This window comes from Pterocles gutturalis, unplaced genomic scaffold, assembly GCF_000699245.1.
Source record: "Pterocles gutturalis isolate BGI_N339 unplaced genomic scaffold, ASM69924v1 scaffold42305, whole genome shotgun sequence".
NCBI classification, from domain to species: Eukaryota; Metazoa; Chordata; class Aves; order Pterocliformes; family Pteroclidae; genus Pterocles; species Pterocles gutturalis.
Window position 1 is genome coordinate 40,168 of NW_010142427.1, and position 15,356 is coordinate 55,523.

The 15,356-nt window shown below is 36.4% G+C and overlaps 1 protein-coding gene across 3 annotated transcripts in view; it reads left to right on the forward strand.

Moving 5' to 3' along the window:
• Positions 1-14,136, forward strand: part of LRRFIP2 (leucine rich repeat (in FLII) interacting protein 2) — a 44,960-nt gene extending 30,824 nt beyond the window's left edge. For 2 of the 3 annotated variants that reach the window (XM_010084354.1, XM_010084353.1), the window contains 7 exons: positions 595-687; positions 7,038-7,170; positions 9,303-9,352; positions 10,136-10,256; positions 11,252-11,331; positions 12,516-12,620; positions 13,337-14,136. In XM_010084354.1, coding sequence (XP_010082656.1) covers positions 595-687; positions 7,038-7,170; positions 9,303-9,352; positions 10,136-10,256; positions 11,252-11,331; positions 12,516-12,620; positions 13,337-13,447 — 693 coding nt within the window. In that variant the 3' untranslated portion in view covers positions 13,448-14,136. Of the gene's footprint in view, positions 1-594; positions 688-2,702; positions 2,796-6,662; positions 6,765-7,037; positions 7,171-9,302; positions 9,353-10,135; positions 10,257-11,251; positions 11,332-12,515; positions 12,621-13,336 lie in introns of all 3 variants that reach the window. The other variant, XM_010084352.1, reaches the window with a different exon arrangement.
• Positions 14,137-15,356: the final 1,220 nt, after the last annotated feature.

Genomic DNA, 15,356 nt, shown 5'->3' on the forward strand with positions numbered 1-15,356 from the left:
AAGAGTCTGTCTGTTTCAGTGGCCAAAGATGTTTTGAGTATTGTGGTGGTGTTTTGTTTTTGTTTTTTTTAAAGAACATACCCCCCCAACACACACACCCTCCAAAAAAACTCCCAAACCCCCAAAACACATCCCATTCCCCCTGCTTCATACCAACATCCCAACCCCATTCCTGAAAAAAAAAAAGTTCTTTAATTAATGCAATACACTAAAAATAAAATATACATTTGAATCCAATAGGACACATTCAGTCCCGCTTTCTTAGGGAAAATCTATGTGGCAGATTTTTCTAGCAACATATAAATAAATTCAGTCTGTGAGCTTTTCTCATTAATATTGTGCTTAAGCCTTTATGGCATCTTTTCTCTCTAGTCTGCATTTTATTAATTAAAATCTTCTCTGTAGTAAGTATCTGGAGAACTTACCTAAAAAATTCTGTGATTTTTTAGCCACTTGGCAGGTAGAATTTCTCAAATTGTTGCAGTAATTTCTTAGAAAATGTTAAGTGATACTACAAACTTTTAAAGAATTTGTATTGAAATTGGTGCCAAATGCAAAATAAATAAAAATAAATAATGAATTTTTTGAATATAGGAATTGGAAAGACAGAAACACACGTGCAGTGTTCTGCAGCATAAGCTGGATGAACTTAAAGAGGGCCTTCGACAGAGAGATGAATTGATAGAGGTATGTTCGTATGAGACAGTGTATGATGGAACTTGTGCAAATAAATACAGTGTAAGATTTGAATGGGAACAGCCATCGTACACAAAATGAGCTTAAGTATTATTTTGCATTTTTAAGAAAGAATTCATCTTGTTTCAGTGGGTAGAATTTAAGCTATCAATTTCTCATAATTTATAAAGCTGAAAATGTGTTAAATCCTTAATTCCTATGAGAATCTTGGTTCTCTCATGAATGTTCCTTGTATCTTTCCTTCTTTGTGAGAGCAGAACTAATGTTTGTATGACCAAGATGTTTTTGCTTAGCTAGAAGTTCTGATGCATGAATAATACCAAATATTATTCTTTGCCTTTCCCAAAAGTTCCATTTTAGTTATTTCAGATGTTTGTGAGCAACAATAACTGAAGTTTGCAGTAGCAAGTGTTTGTTTGCTTACCAGTCAAGCATAAATATAGCAACACTGGTCAGCGTGTTATTGGAACGTAACCATGTTGCTGGGTTTGTGGTGTGTTCTTTTCTGTTCCCCTCTCACTCTTTTCCCCTCATGCCGCTTTCTCCTGGAAACAAATCAATGTGCTCTAAAATCCCAGAGCTATTATCAGTCTTAATTTTAAAATGGTCCACAAGGATATATATTGCCAACAGTATGCGGATGTCCATTTCCCGTTTATTTTAGTTCTAGCACTGTAAAGCATAGTTCAATTTGTACCCATTAGTTTGATTTTCCCAATTTGCTTTTTGGTTTAAGTAAAAACCGATTGACCTTTAAGCATATGACCCAAAGTTTCCAAAAGCTATATAATATTGCACTTCATTGATCAATTTCTTTCCCTGTCAAGTTCTTGTGCTCTCCAGGCAAGTAACTCCAAAAGACTTCTGAAAAGTCCCAGATCTGTTATGGTTACTGAGAAAATAATATGTTTCACAAAGTGGAGTTGATATGACTTAATAGCAGAAGAAAAGGAATAAGACTAGATCAAGTAGCTTCATTTTGCGTCAGATTAACCCTGGCGAGAAAAAATTTAGCAAATTCTGGTTGTTCTAGCTCTGTCGCTTGTTCTGAATTATTTTTTACTTCACTGCAATAAGAAAGAAACCTTTATACTTCTTTTGTTTGTGGTTTTTTTTAAAGTATGTGAATCGAGACTGCACAATAGATTTGTCTGGAGTGTTTGCTTTTATGGAACATAGCGTACATGTTGAATATTCACCAAATGCATGCAGTTCTTCAAAGATTTGACCCATATTTACCATTTATTTGAGTAACCTCTCCATCTGTTAACACTACCAGAAGATCTAGCTGAAACCTTTTAGCTTTTTGCAGAAAGACATTGTCTTCCATTCCCGGATGTAAAATCAAGTTCACTCATTAAGAGGGGAAAAAAATTATCTCTATCCCTGAGATTCCTTTTGTTACCTTCAAACATAATTATGTGAGCATAGCAAAGAGTTTTACTTAAATTTGCAGGGCAAACAGCAAAGTGCAGTGTTGGATAAAAAATGAGACCGCCGTTAATATGGATTAATATAGTATCAGAAAGCAGTCCAGCAGCTGTATTTCACTTCCTGGATGCTTGATTCAAACTTCCCTCTTTGTACTTTCAAGAAGGTTTTCTGTTTTGTAAAACATGAATAAAACCACCTGTTAACATGAATGTTCACTTCCAAATGAGACTTGAAGGTATCTGGAAATTACCATGGGGTAATTATTTTCCTAAAGAAAAAACATTATCCCTAGTCTGCAGTGGGAACTGTTACTAAAGGACAGTAGCTCTAGCTTCACTAAATTCTCCCATCAACATTAAGTGATTGAATAAAATTAATTGCCATTCTCTTGCATGAATTCATAAGGGAAGTATTATGTTATGCTTAGTCGCACCCTTTTTCTTTAACTTCATGCTCATGAACTCTTTGGTTGACTTTTGCTATTTAATTTCCTTTATCTATTTGAATGTATTTTTTTTCCTTTCCTTACTTCTCTTTCCTCTTTTATTCTTCCCTCATCCTATATACTGCAGGAGAATCAACGCATGCAGCAGAATATAGACTCCATAACCAAAGAGATGTTTGATCTCCAGGAGACAATTAATTGGAAAGATAAAAAAATAGGGGTATGAAACAAATATGGGGGGAGAGGTATTTTTCCATTTTAGAAGTAGATGGATGCACCCCACCCCCAAGGAATGCTGTGTACTCCAAAGAAATGAAGGACGTTCCCAATTTAAATATTTAAAACATTTTGCAGTCTTTCTCTTCTTTAGTAAATGAGCTCCACTTCATCTTTACTTGCATAATGATTCATAATACTAATTTAAATCTATAACATAATAAACTGTTATTATACAATTTTATAATTTTTTACAAAATTTTTTCTACCTGTAATCAGGGCTTGAAAAAGTCATTGTTTCCTTGTTCTTAATAAATGTAAGAATGGCCTGGGTCCATATATTGATTCATAGTGACATAGCAATAATATCATTTTATACAGATTTGAAATTAGTTTTGAAGCTTTTAATCTCCTTAGAGGCAAATATAATTCTCAAAACTTGAACAGTTTAAACCTTGCTCACCATTTGGCTCCTGCCTCTGTCATCATCTTAACAATTTGCATAAGAATGAAGTGGATTTTAAAATGGTCTGCTTTCCACTACCTGGCATGAGAGACAAAATACCCCAAATAATGGCAAAGCTAGGGAGCTGCAGGAGCTAAGGCTCAAAATGCAGAGAAACCTCAGTTAATATTTGTAGATCATGCTTGCACTTGGCATACCTAGTGCTAAAAAAATATGATCTTGAGCTGGCTTCTCTAGCCACACTTGGCCATTCCTGTATTAACACTTGTGATCCTTCTAGGGCTGGTTAGCTTGGATGCAACGCTGAACCAAGGTGATTTAGTGCAAAATACCAGAGTTGCCAGTTATTGAAATTAAGAGGTGGAATTGAAACAGTGGTTGCATGAAACCTTTAGAAGACTATCTGTAGGGCTTCTGTGTAGAAAGGAGGGTGGTCCAGAAAGAACTGAGTTGATATTTGCTACGCAGTTAATGTACATCAGGCAGAGTTTGTTAGCTTCTCTTCTGGGCAGCATGGAAGTAGTAAAACTGTCTCAGTCAGCCTGATCCTCAGTGGTAACTGCACAGCTCTGAACTTGTGGCTATTCTGGGCCACAGGGAGCTTGCCTGCTGGCAAGTGGGAGTTACCTGGATAGTCTTTAGAAATGAATTGTCTGCCTTTCAGTAATGCTAGGGTCATTTCCCTCGAAATGAATTTTACACCAGATTTTGACATACACAGATTTCTTTGAGAATTGCTGTATTTGCTGGAGTTCAAGTCACTTTGAAAAGTTATCTTTTAACCAGTGGTGCCCTGTTATACTGTCGTTTTTCAGTCCATATTTATTTCATGTTTGAGTCTTTCAATCCCTATTGCAATCCTCTCTTCCATCATAAAATAATATTTCAACATTTTGAATTTTTTTCTGAACATTCTTCTGAAAGTTTTTTTTATGTTTAATCATATTCTTTCCATACTTACTCTTCACCTTTATGTAGTGGACTGTTCCGATTTGTGCAAATTTTTTGTGCAAGCACTTTTTTCCTCTTTCAAATACATTGCCAGAGTTAGTACAGAGCATGCCATCTATTTAGTATTCAAAAACCTAGCTACCAGCCACATTGACAAGAAAGATATTTTTTCCTCTATACAAAATTTTCCTTCTAGTTTCTGTGGTCTTGTAAACACCATAACTGGATTTTTACTAGGGTTTGTTTTTTTTTTACCATCTGGGAATTGAAATCTCTTTGTTCTTCAGATATAAAAATACTTCTGTCTTTTATTTATTTTGTTATCTAATAACATTCACAGATTTTTCTTAGCTCACAGTTTTTCAGTCTTTTTCACCAGTGCTGAGTAGTTTTGCTAATTTTTACTCTATTACAGCTTCAAAAGTCTCTGAGAAGCTTCACAATGGAGTAGTTTTTAACTAGAATTGTAACCTAGTTTTACAGTGTGTGTAAGACTGATGCTGCCTCAGAGGAAGAAAGGGAGGCAAGCAGAACAGATAATATAAGTTTCCGTTTTAGACCTGCCCTCTTCTATTGTCCTGTTTCTACAAAATGGTTGAAATTTGCAGTTGTATTTGATCTTAAATTAGATCAATTTGAGGACACTGAACTGTAATTTCCAGGTCATATTGCTGAAATCTACACCTATTTTACTATTTGGTGACTCCAAATTGTACAGACATTGCCAATTTCAAATTGGCATATGTCAAAATGTCGTATCTCAGTTTGGTATAGATTTCCTGAAGGTTTTTTGAATATTTAGTAAATGGGAACCCAGACAAATGTGCTCTCTGACAAGTGATCAGATTTTGATCATATTGGCATGCCTGCAGAGCTTAGCTGTGATTTTTATTCCCTCCTCTCCCCCAGCCCCATGATAGATTTGCAGGAGCAGATTTAGTACAAAATCCATGTCGTGTATCGTAACCCCTAAGCATACAAACACTAGCAGTTTTTACTATATCTTTAACATGGAATAATTATTATTAATCTCCTCATAGGTAGAGATATGTAGCTATATCAGTTTAATTTCCTTCCCCATCAAAATTTCTGATTTCCAGCATTTGTACCTAGGGGGTGAGGATAGAAAGGATGTTTTGGCCAGGTCAGCAGCATCCCAGGGAACTGCCAAGCACACAGAGGATCTGTATCTACCGTGTAATTCTGGGCCTTTGTGTCCGTTCTCTCGAGTGGGAGAGCCTACTTTCCCCTCCTTCTCTGCTGCTGCTATTCAGAAATGGCCACAGTGTATGTATCTTTAAGCGGAACACAAAATGGTGTAGTTATTGAGGTAGTTAGAGAGATCTAGTATGTGTTAGGACACAAAAGGACATCTTATGAATTCCTAAACTATGATGTGACAGCTAATGCTTTCACAACATGTTGAATTACCTGTATTTTAAATGTTACATTTACATACTAATAAATCAAGTACAATGGCACCTCTTAAATTTTTCTGCTGCTCTAGTATACAGGTTCTAGATAGTTTAGCATATTGCAGTTGTTACATGGAACAATTGCAATCCGAAGGTACATACCTTCATTTCTTTCTTGGTATCAGTCTATTCCTAAACATTCCCGCATGATGCAAAGTTTAGTTGGATAACTTTCTTGGCAAAATGTGTGTACACTTTTGCAGTTGCTGTATCTCAGGATTAATTGTAATGCATGCAATGTTGAATTTGAATGGAATACTGGGATGCTGCCCAGTCAAGTGAAAATGTCTGATTGACTGCCAGGTAACACAGCTCCAGCATAGGCGGGCAAACCCTTCTACATCCGTATTGTGCTTTTAGCTGCGATCCTTTGTTGTGCTAGAATAGTGCTGCTAAGGTGTTTGCTCCCTTTTTTCCCTCTAAAACTGGCTACTTTGGTTTTAGTAAAGGGTGGTTGTAATACTTAAGCAAGTAGTAAATAAACTGGTATTTGTAAGTGGACAACAGGCTTACATATCTAAGGTCTTTTATGGGGTAAAATTTCTACTTCTATACCCCATAAAAGGTAGAGAAATTAGTTCAATTAATGTAATGCTTTAGGATTTTAGCCAATTGAGTTCCAGCAAATTTTATTTATGATCACAGAGTGCCTGTATTAAGAAGACTCACTATTTTTGGTCTTCAATTTAGTTTATCTAAATCTACCAAAAATAGAATCCACTAAATAGAAATCTATTATAGAATCTGATAAGACTAGTCTGGGAAAAAATTACATCATGAGAAGCATGCAGCAATGAGACTAGATGTGTGACTTATAAAAGGTAGTTATCAGAGATATGTGCTTGTATATATTAAATACCCCTTTTAATTTCTTTACTCTTATTGAGCTCTTTGTATTTACTTGTAGAAAATCTCTCTGCTGTCTGTCATATTCTTTTTCTCTGTACCATTCTTTTTCTTGCTATCTGCCTGAACCCAGGCCCTAGAAAGACAAAAAGATTACTTTGACTGCATTAAGCATGAGCGAGATGAGCTCAGAGAGGAGTTGGCTGACCTGAAGGAAGCAATGAAGAGAGGAGAGGTATGTTGGCAGTAGTTACTTTACAGTAACAGAAATCCAGGAATGGGGCATGAAATCAAGGTCAGTGAAAAAGAGGAAGAATTGTTACTATTCTTGTGCAGTCTCAAAACTGGACCTTAGAGCAGGATAAATGGTATATTTTGTTGCAACTGTTCAACAAACAAACTGTTCAACTTGAAAAGCTTTTTGAAAAGCTTTTTAAAAAGCTTTTCTGTCCGATTGTATTTTAGCACTGCTCTTGTATGAGTAGGTTTTTTTCTTTTTTATTTTTAGAAACATGGATTAGTTATAATTCCAGATGGCACACCAAATGGTGATGTAAACCATGAATCAGTGGTTGGTGCAATAACAGTTGTATCACAGGAAGCTGCTCAAGTCTTGGAATCTGCAGGAGAAGGACCCCTAGGTAAAAATATCCTAACATACTTTGTAGAATGTTTGAAGTCTTTGTTTGCCTCCTGTTCACAGTGGGTTGTGATTTACAACCCCAAAAAGATACCCATGATGCTTCTGGAATACATGTTTCTACAACTTTTAATTATGAGTTGGTTTGGTGTTTTTTTAATGCAGAGGAAAAAAACTAGATGTATCTTTTGGGTGAGGAGAGAAAAAAAAAAAAGTATATGCTTGGGTGTTTGTAACTGATTAGATCTCTTTGTCCAGATCCTGTTTTATTACTGACAGAAGATATCTTGGATAAGAGTGTAGTCTGTTTTTCATTGTGTTTAATGAAAAAAAAAATTATTTAAAAGTATGTATAATCAATGAAAGAACTTCTGTTATAGATAACAACATGTCGTATGTTCTTTGCCCTTCTTTGAAATATTTCTGCCTTTATTAGTGTAAAGCAAGGACAATCTTTCACATTCATTAGGGGGAAAAAATAGTTTTAAAAACATTCAAATAATGACACAGACAACAGAAAGATACTGGTCTGGGGGGGGTTTATTTTAACTTGCTTTTATTGTTAGGTTGAGCAAGTTATTGTATGCATAGTCAGTCCACTGTAAAACTCTGTTAGTTAACATGCAAAGAAACATCTCTATATGCTTGTATTATATTTGTACGTAGAATCATAGAATAGTTTGGGTTGGAAAGGACCTTAAGGATCATCTAGTTCCAACCCCCCTGCCATGGGCAGGGACATCTTCCACTAGACCAGGTTGCTCAAAGCCTCATCCAGCCTGGCCTTGAACACCTCCAGGGATGGGGCATCCACAGCTTCTCTGGGCAACCTGGGCCAGTGTCTCGCCACCCTCACAGTGAAAAATTTTATTCCTTTCTTTCTTTTTCTAGTCTAAATCTACCCTCTTTCAGCTTATACCCATTACCCCTTGTCTTCTCACTACACTCCCTGATAAGGAGTCCCTCCCCATCTCTCCTGTAGCCCCCCCTTCAGGTACTGGTAGGCTGCTATAAAGTCTCCTCGGAGCCTTCTCTTCTCCGGGCTGAAGAACCCCAACTCTCTCAGCCTGTCCTCATAGGGGAGCTGCTCCAGTCTCTGACCAATTTTGTGGCTTTCCTCTGGACTCCCTCCAACAGGTCCAGGTCTTTATTACGTTGGGGGCCCCACATCTGAACACAGTACTTGAGGTGGGGTCTTACGAGAGCAGAGGAGAGGGGGAGAATAGCTTCCTTTGACCTGCTGCTAATGCTTCTTTTGATGCAGCCCAGGACACGGTTGGCTTTCTGGGCTGCAAGTGAACACTGCCAGCTCATGTTCAGCTTCTCATCCACAAATACCCCCAGGTCCTTCTCCTCAGGGCTGCTCCCTATTCATTTTCTACCCAGCCCATATTTGTGCTTGGGATTGCCTCGACCCATGTGCATAATGTATAATAGTCACATATTTTTGTTTCTAATGAGATTAGATGTGATACATGTTTCTGTTGTGGCTCCCTCATAGTGGAATACAGATGTCTTTATGCTTTGTTACTGTCAAAGTTACAATTTCCAAACGAGCTGCTCTTATCTTAGCGCAGTGTTGCTTGACAGACTGTTTTGTCGCCATTACTGATCTTCTTAGTGATTAGAGATATTGAAACATTCCTGTGGGTCCTTTCCCAAGTACTTTTTTTGTGGTTTGAGAAAACTTCCTACAAACTTTCTAAACATGGGGAAGTTTAGTGCCTTCCCTGGAGAGATAGCATTCTTATTCCTAAAGACAGAGAAAAGAGTATACAATCAGAAGAAAACTTTGTTGGAAACAGCTGTTCTAGATATTGGGACAAATATGTGTTTTATTATTAGACTAAAATCATCAGTTGTTAATTTACTTTGAAGAATTACTAAGCTCTGAGAGTTTGTTTTTAAAATTGTTATACTAATAATCAGAATGAATTAAATGTTTTTCCCTTTTTTCTGATATTAACTGAAGGCTGGTGTGTTGTCATGAGTGAGATATCAAGGTTTTATGTTCCCAATGCTATTTAGCTTATGTTTAAAGAACATTATAATTTGAAAAATAACACAAAGTTATGAAAAATATGTCCTTAGTTACAGATTTCTCTGGTTTTGAATTGGGTTCTTTGATTTTAGATGTCCGGCTACGAAAACTGGCTGGAGAAAAGGAGGAATTATTGTCCCAGGTAAAATAAACTGTTCTTTTTCTATTGTTTTCTTTTATTTTGTCTTATGCAGAAATACTAAAGTCAGTAACATTATATTCTCAGAAGCTTGAGTTGCTCTTTCTTCCAAATTGCTAAGTGATACTATTTCTTTGATCATTTCAGTTACTCAAACAGAAAATTACTTTTATCAAAGTAGCTATATTTTAATAACATTCAGTATTAAGAGAAGAGGACTCAAGAAAACATACAGGCATTGAACAATTGTTAAGAATAACATAGTTTTTATGCTTCTGGTTGAACACTTTACAAATTTAAAATAGTGTTCTCAACATTTGTTTTTGCTGGGAATGTACTTTAATTTTAGTATAAATATTTGTTTTAGAATGCAAATAAACTCTAGTATTGAATCAAAGTTATTAAATATATGTCTATAAATATGTATATGCTTATTTATCACCATATCATTGTAAAATCACTGTTAAAATATTTCATTTGTATCATGAATAGGAGTTTTGCAAATATAACTCCCATACTGCTAATTTATAGGGCACTATTTTGAGAAGAGCATCAAAAAAGTAGCTCCCACTTCTTTCATAAACACCAGACACAGAAGACATAGCTGAGGAGTGTGTTCCCTGACTACTGCAAAAATCCTGAGATTGCTGCTGCAGCATAAAATGGAACTGTTTAAGACTAGTGGGCACTTGGGACTGCTCTGCCTTTTACCCATTGAATGTTCAGCTACACAGATACTGAACTTCTGAGAGTCTCTTCTTTCACAAGATACCACTTCTTTTTCAGGTTAGAAAACTGAAGATGCAGTTGGAAGAAGAACGACAGAAATATTCTAAAAGTGATGGCATGAATCCAGATATTATGGGCTTAGAGAATGGTTCTGACTTGCAGCTGATTGAAATGCAGAGTAGGTATATGGTTACTGTTCAAAGGTGTTCTTCCTGAGGAGAAGAAACAGACTCTTCCAACTCCTTTTCCTATATGGTTGTGCAATACTAGTATCATGAATTAATATACAATTGAGAAGCTAGTTTTTTTCCTCGCAGGAAATTTCTTACTGCAGAGTAACTCAAAAATCTGTCTCTTTCAGTGTTGGGTAACAGCATTCAGGTAAGTTATTCTTCAATTGATGACCTTGCCTGAATGGGTGTCACTACTTGAACAATTTAATTTTTAGATGATAGAATTTCAGCTATTTGGTTAATATATTCTACCTGATTTTTTTAATGTTGTGGAATCTTTGATACAGAAAGTTAATTGAAAAGACTAGGATTCTCTGAACCAAAACATGAAAAATTATCAAAGTTTAATACGATATTCAGTGTTGCTTCATAGATGCAGTAAGCTAGTTTACATTTCAAGCAAGCGATTTCTTTAGCTGAAAACTTTTACTTGTTTGACAGATTATCATTTAATACACTTGTGGCACTGAACAGGAACAGAGCACTGGCACTGTTAGGGCAAAAATATAACAGCAAAATAATTTGCAAAGCTGCTTGGAGTTTGTCAGACAGGTTCAAGTCTCCCTATCGTACAAATGTTGGTATTATGTCTATTGTCATTTGTCCCATTTTGCAGTGTGTGTTGGTTATTGTGTTGATTCTCTTTTTTGAGAGATGAGTTTGCGGGTCTAAATATGTGTGTTTTAAAAGGTTTTTATCTCATTTATACATCTGAGATTTAATGCACACTCTTACAGAGACAGTAGTTGTGGTCTCTCTATAACAGGAAAATTATTTCCCTTTCTTACTCTCAAAGATTACTGAAAGAGCATTTACCTCTCTATAGTCACGTATACAGGCTTCTCAATAAAATGGTCTTTTTAAAGAATTTTAATTGAAAGGAAAACTGCTGGTTTAGAGAATTGCTTTGAGTAATGTATTCATGTTAATTTTTGCCTAGGAGATGCCAACAGACAAATTAGTGAATACAAATTTAAGCTTTCGAAAGCTGAACAAGATATAACTACCTTGGAACAAAATGTAAGTGTAACTTTCTTCATATTTATTTTTATCGTTACACTTGTTCTGCAGACTTTTACAATGCTTTTTTCAACAAAAACTGTATGAAAACATATTTCATCATTTGATTTACTGTTTGTTCTTTAGTTTGAACAGAAAGGCACTACATTTGTATTTTTTTCCTATTTCCTGCAATTCAATACCTGTGCATAGTCTAACCATAAGAGAAAATAGTCTGGAGTTAATTTACTAAAACATGAATGTATGGCAGAATATAAAGAGGAACTGAAGCTGCTATTTCAAGAAAATCAGTTTATATAGCTTGCTTACTTGTAAAAAAGTTATTTGGACTGTGGAAAGTACATAATTTACTCTCTGAAATTCAAGAGTTTGATAATATGTATAATGTGTATCTCAATCGCAAAGTGTGAGTAAATCAGTGTAAGTCAGTAACATGGTATTATAGTTCGGCATCTCCATAGATCACCTAAAAATCACTTAAAGGATTATAATTTGAATCAGAGATGCATAGGTGGTCTCTTGTACAGCAACAGGCTGCTAGCCTGCCCTAGGGATTTGGGGCGGCAGGGAGCTGTAAACACAACAATACAGCAAGTGGGCTTTAATGCCTGCAGATCACAACCAGGATTTATCTCAAGCCCCCTCTTTACTGCTGAGCTCTGTGCATGAGCTGAAGACCTCTTACATCGTGTCCTGATAACACTTACAGCCTCCTTTCTACTTTGCACCTTTTCATGTGGTCTCTTGCTTTTCAACTTTCCAGCTTTTGGTTTTAATCCCATGTGTTCCCCAAGCCTTGATTTTTTTTTTTTTTTCCTTTTTCCAGCTCTTCTCTCTGCTTCATTCTTTAACCTCTGTATCTTCTCAGCTATGTCCTATACTATATTCAATTCTGTAGTGTTTCCCATGACCCTTGCCAGGGAGGGACAGGCAGTGAAGGGTATTCCAATTTTCTGCCCAAAATTTATTTTACTGCTTTATTAGTTCTCTTAAAAATTCTCTTTGCAATTATGGCTCCTGCTAACACAGTTAAACCTCCTCTTTCCAGAGGGAGATACTATGGATAGTTCCCAAGATGCCTTGTGTTATGGTGGCTTTTCAGAAAGGAAAGAACAGCTGGTGGCAGGTGAGCTCAGGGTGCAACACCTGAGTAATCATTCCTTTTTTCTTGTTTGGATTTGCAGATTGGACGACTTGAGGGACAGGTTGCAAGGTATAAAAATGCAGCAGAAAATGCAGAAAAAGTAGAAGATGAACTCAAAGCTGAAAAGAGAAAGCTTCAGCGAGAGGTAGTTGACTTGATTTTGTTATCAGCTATATGCTTTTTTCAGTCTTCAACTGCTCTATCTTTTGCCTCCATGCTCTGTTTTTTGTAATCTTCTGTTACACCTTTTAAGTGTTTTTTGAAGAGGTCTCCTTGTCTGTCAGTGTTGCATTCAAAAGGTGACTGTGGCACCATTTAATGTAGTACTTCCTTGAAAGGAAGGATCTCTAGATGTGTTTTCTTCTAAATGTGATAACTTGCACTATTTTAAACTAATCCTTCCATAAAAATCACTGGGAGTCAAATGCTCCCTACATTAAGTGCCAGCCTGGGGAGTTTCCAGCTGGGAGCTGGGAAGAAGCTGGAATTAACGGAGCTGTTGGTCATGCTTGCTTAAGAGCTGCTGTGTGACTAGCATGATGCCTGCTACCCATGGGAATATATATCCATCAGCAGGTAACAATGGTGGAGAGGACTTCACCTTTAAATAGTATGTAATAGGAAGTTGAAGGCACCTAGTTCTTTAGAAATGAGTCTGTTTCATGTTTCAATTGCTTTGCAATTTTTTTTTAATAGTTGAATTCCAGTTCATCTTACTGAAATAATGAAAGTGTTGTGTCCTAACTTAGGTGGCACTCTTATAAATCATATGAGACTTGTATTCCTGATTTAATTTCTTCTGTCAAAGCTTAAGAACAGCTGAAAGTCCAAGTAATCATAACTCTTGCTTTCATTTTATAGTTAAGAACAGCACTGGATAAGATAGAAGAGATGGAGATGACCAATAGCCACTTAATGAAAAGGCTGGAGAAGATGAAGGCAAATAGGACTGCGCTTTTATCTCAACAGTGAAGTGGAAACTGAAAACATGATGCACTGCTCCTTGAATAACCAGCCCCTAGCTTGTTTTTAAATACAGACTTTAATTGGCGCAAACTATTTGAACACTGAGCTGTTCATTGGTGGTTTAGTTTCATAATTAAATGGCATACTTCGTTTTGTAACTTATGAGAAAATGAAATGTAGTTTGAATTCCCATGCGAATGACAGCAATTTTTCTGTAGCTTTTGATTCTAGAGTCAGAGCTGGAGCACAATGCTGTATGTTCGACTTAGTGATAGAAAATGTTTTTACAACTGTGGAATCAAGTTTACTCACGATCTCTTTTGGCTGCTTTAATGATGCTTGGAGACAACTGCATGAATTCAAGAAGACACTGTATTACTGTATTATAAACTAACGTATATTTGCTCAAGACATCACACAGCACAAGTGCCTTTTATCTGGTGCAATTTAGACTTCATTGTTGAAATAACCTTTGAAATCAGATAACATTTTATTTTAAGATACATTTGGGGTATTCACTAAACTTTATACGTTTTGAAAATACATTTTTGTAAAATATTTAAATTTATAAGAGAAAATAGGGACTGTATATAAAAATCTGCTTTTTTTGCATGGGCACATCTGAGTTCTAGGTAATTTTGTCAAATACTAGCCCGATACTCTTAATACTAAGAGTGTGGAATTTAAAACTTCTGTTATACACCATCAAATTATGTCATCTGCTGCTTAAGTGTGAGTTGAAATTTTAGGGTGGGAGGAAGGGGTGGGAAATACGGCTAAGGAGTTTATTAAATGAACACTTTACTGACCAAAACCAGATGTTTTGTGTTTTCTTTTAAATACTGAGATACCAACAGGACAGAGTAAAATCTTTGCAGAATAGTAAATTCTGATCTCCATGTTCTTGAAAATATCTTTTTGTCTTTGAAATAGTGAGTTTGAATTTTTTTTTTCTGATTTCTTTTCCTGATCTGCTACTCTTCGAGAGTACTGCCATGGCAGAGGGGGACAGTACAAGGAAGAAGGTGCTTTCTGGAAGAGTGTGTTTTTTGTCTGTAGCCTACTCCCTATGCACAGTGAATGCTATTAAGAGCTTCCACTATTTTCAAGCTGGCACATCACAAAGGGGAAATGAGCAGCACCTGCAGTGGCAATTCTGAAGTATTTGAAGTGGCACTACGCCTGTGTTGGACTTTGCTTGGGGCTAGCAGGAGAACAACATTTGATCTGAGAGGAATCATTCTTTTGGACTCAGATGCTTTCCCGTTGCAAATTGCTACCCTTCAGGAGTATTTCTCAAAGCAAGGCAGGTTTCAGGACCTTTGCAATCCAGAGGGTTAGTACTTCTGCTTGTACCAGAGGTGCTTTCCAAAGAACAGCCATCTTGACAGTGCAAAACTGAAGCTTTGTCTCTTTCGGTTTGGATGCCTCTTGCTTGGACTTGGAAAAGAAAATGCCTTCCCTGTTGAGAAACCTCCTTGTAAGTAGCAAATCTCCATAGGCCTACTCAGTAAATAGGAGACAATTGTAGTTTGGAGATTATGATGATCATTGTGCTGTTAACTCTTCGCATTCTGTCATGTGCTTGTTCAGAAGAATCTATCTGGGTTTTGTTTATTTGCTTAAAAGTGTATATTCTGAAGATAAAGGGGATCCCTTTGGGGGTTTTGAGAGTGTTCATGTACAAAGCTCTGCTAAAACTGTATCTGGCATATGGTGGGGAACACTTCTCCTACTTCATTTCCTCTAACTAACCCATTGAAGCTGGACACCTTATGGCACAGGGAAAACTGATTTCAATATTGTGGCAGTCAGATAAGGAGTTACTAAGAGTTACCTACTGGAAAACTTTTACTGGAGCAGAATTAAAGCATTAGTATATCCTTTCTAAAGATTAAGATTATTTATTAGTAGG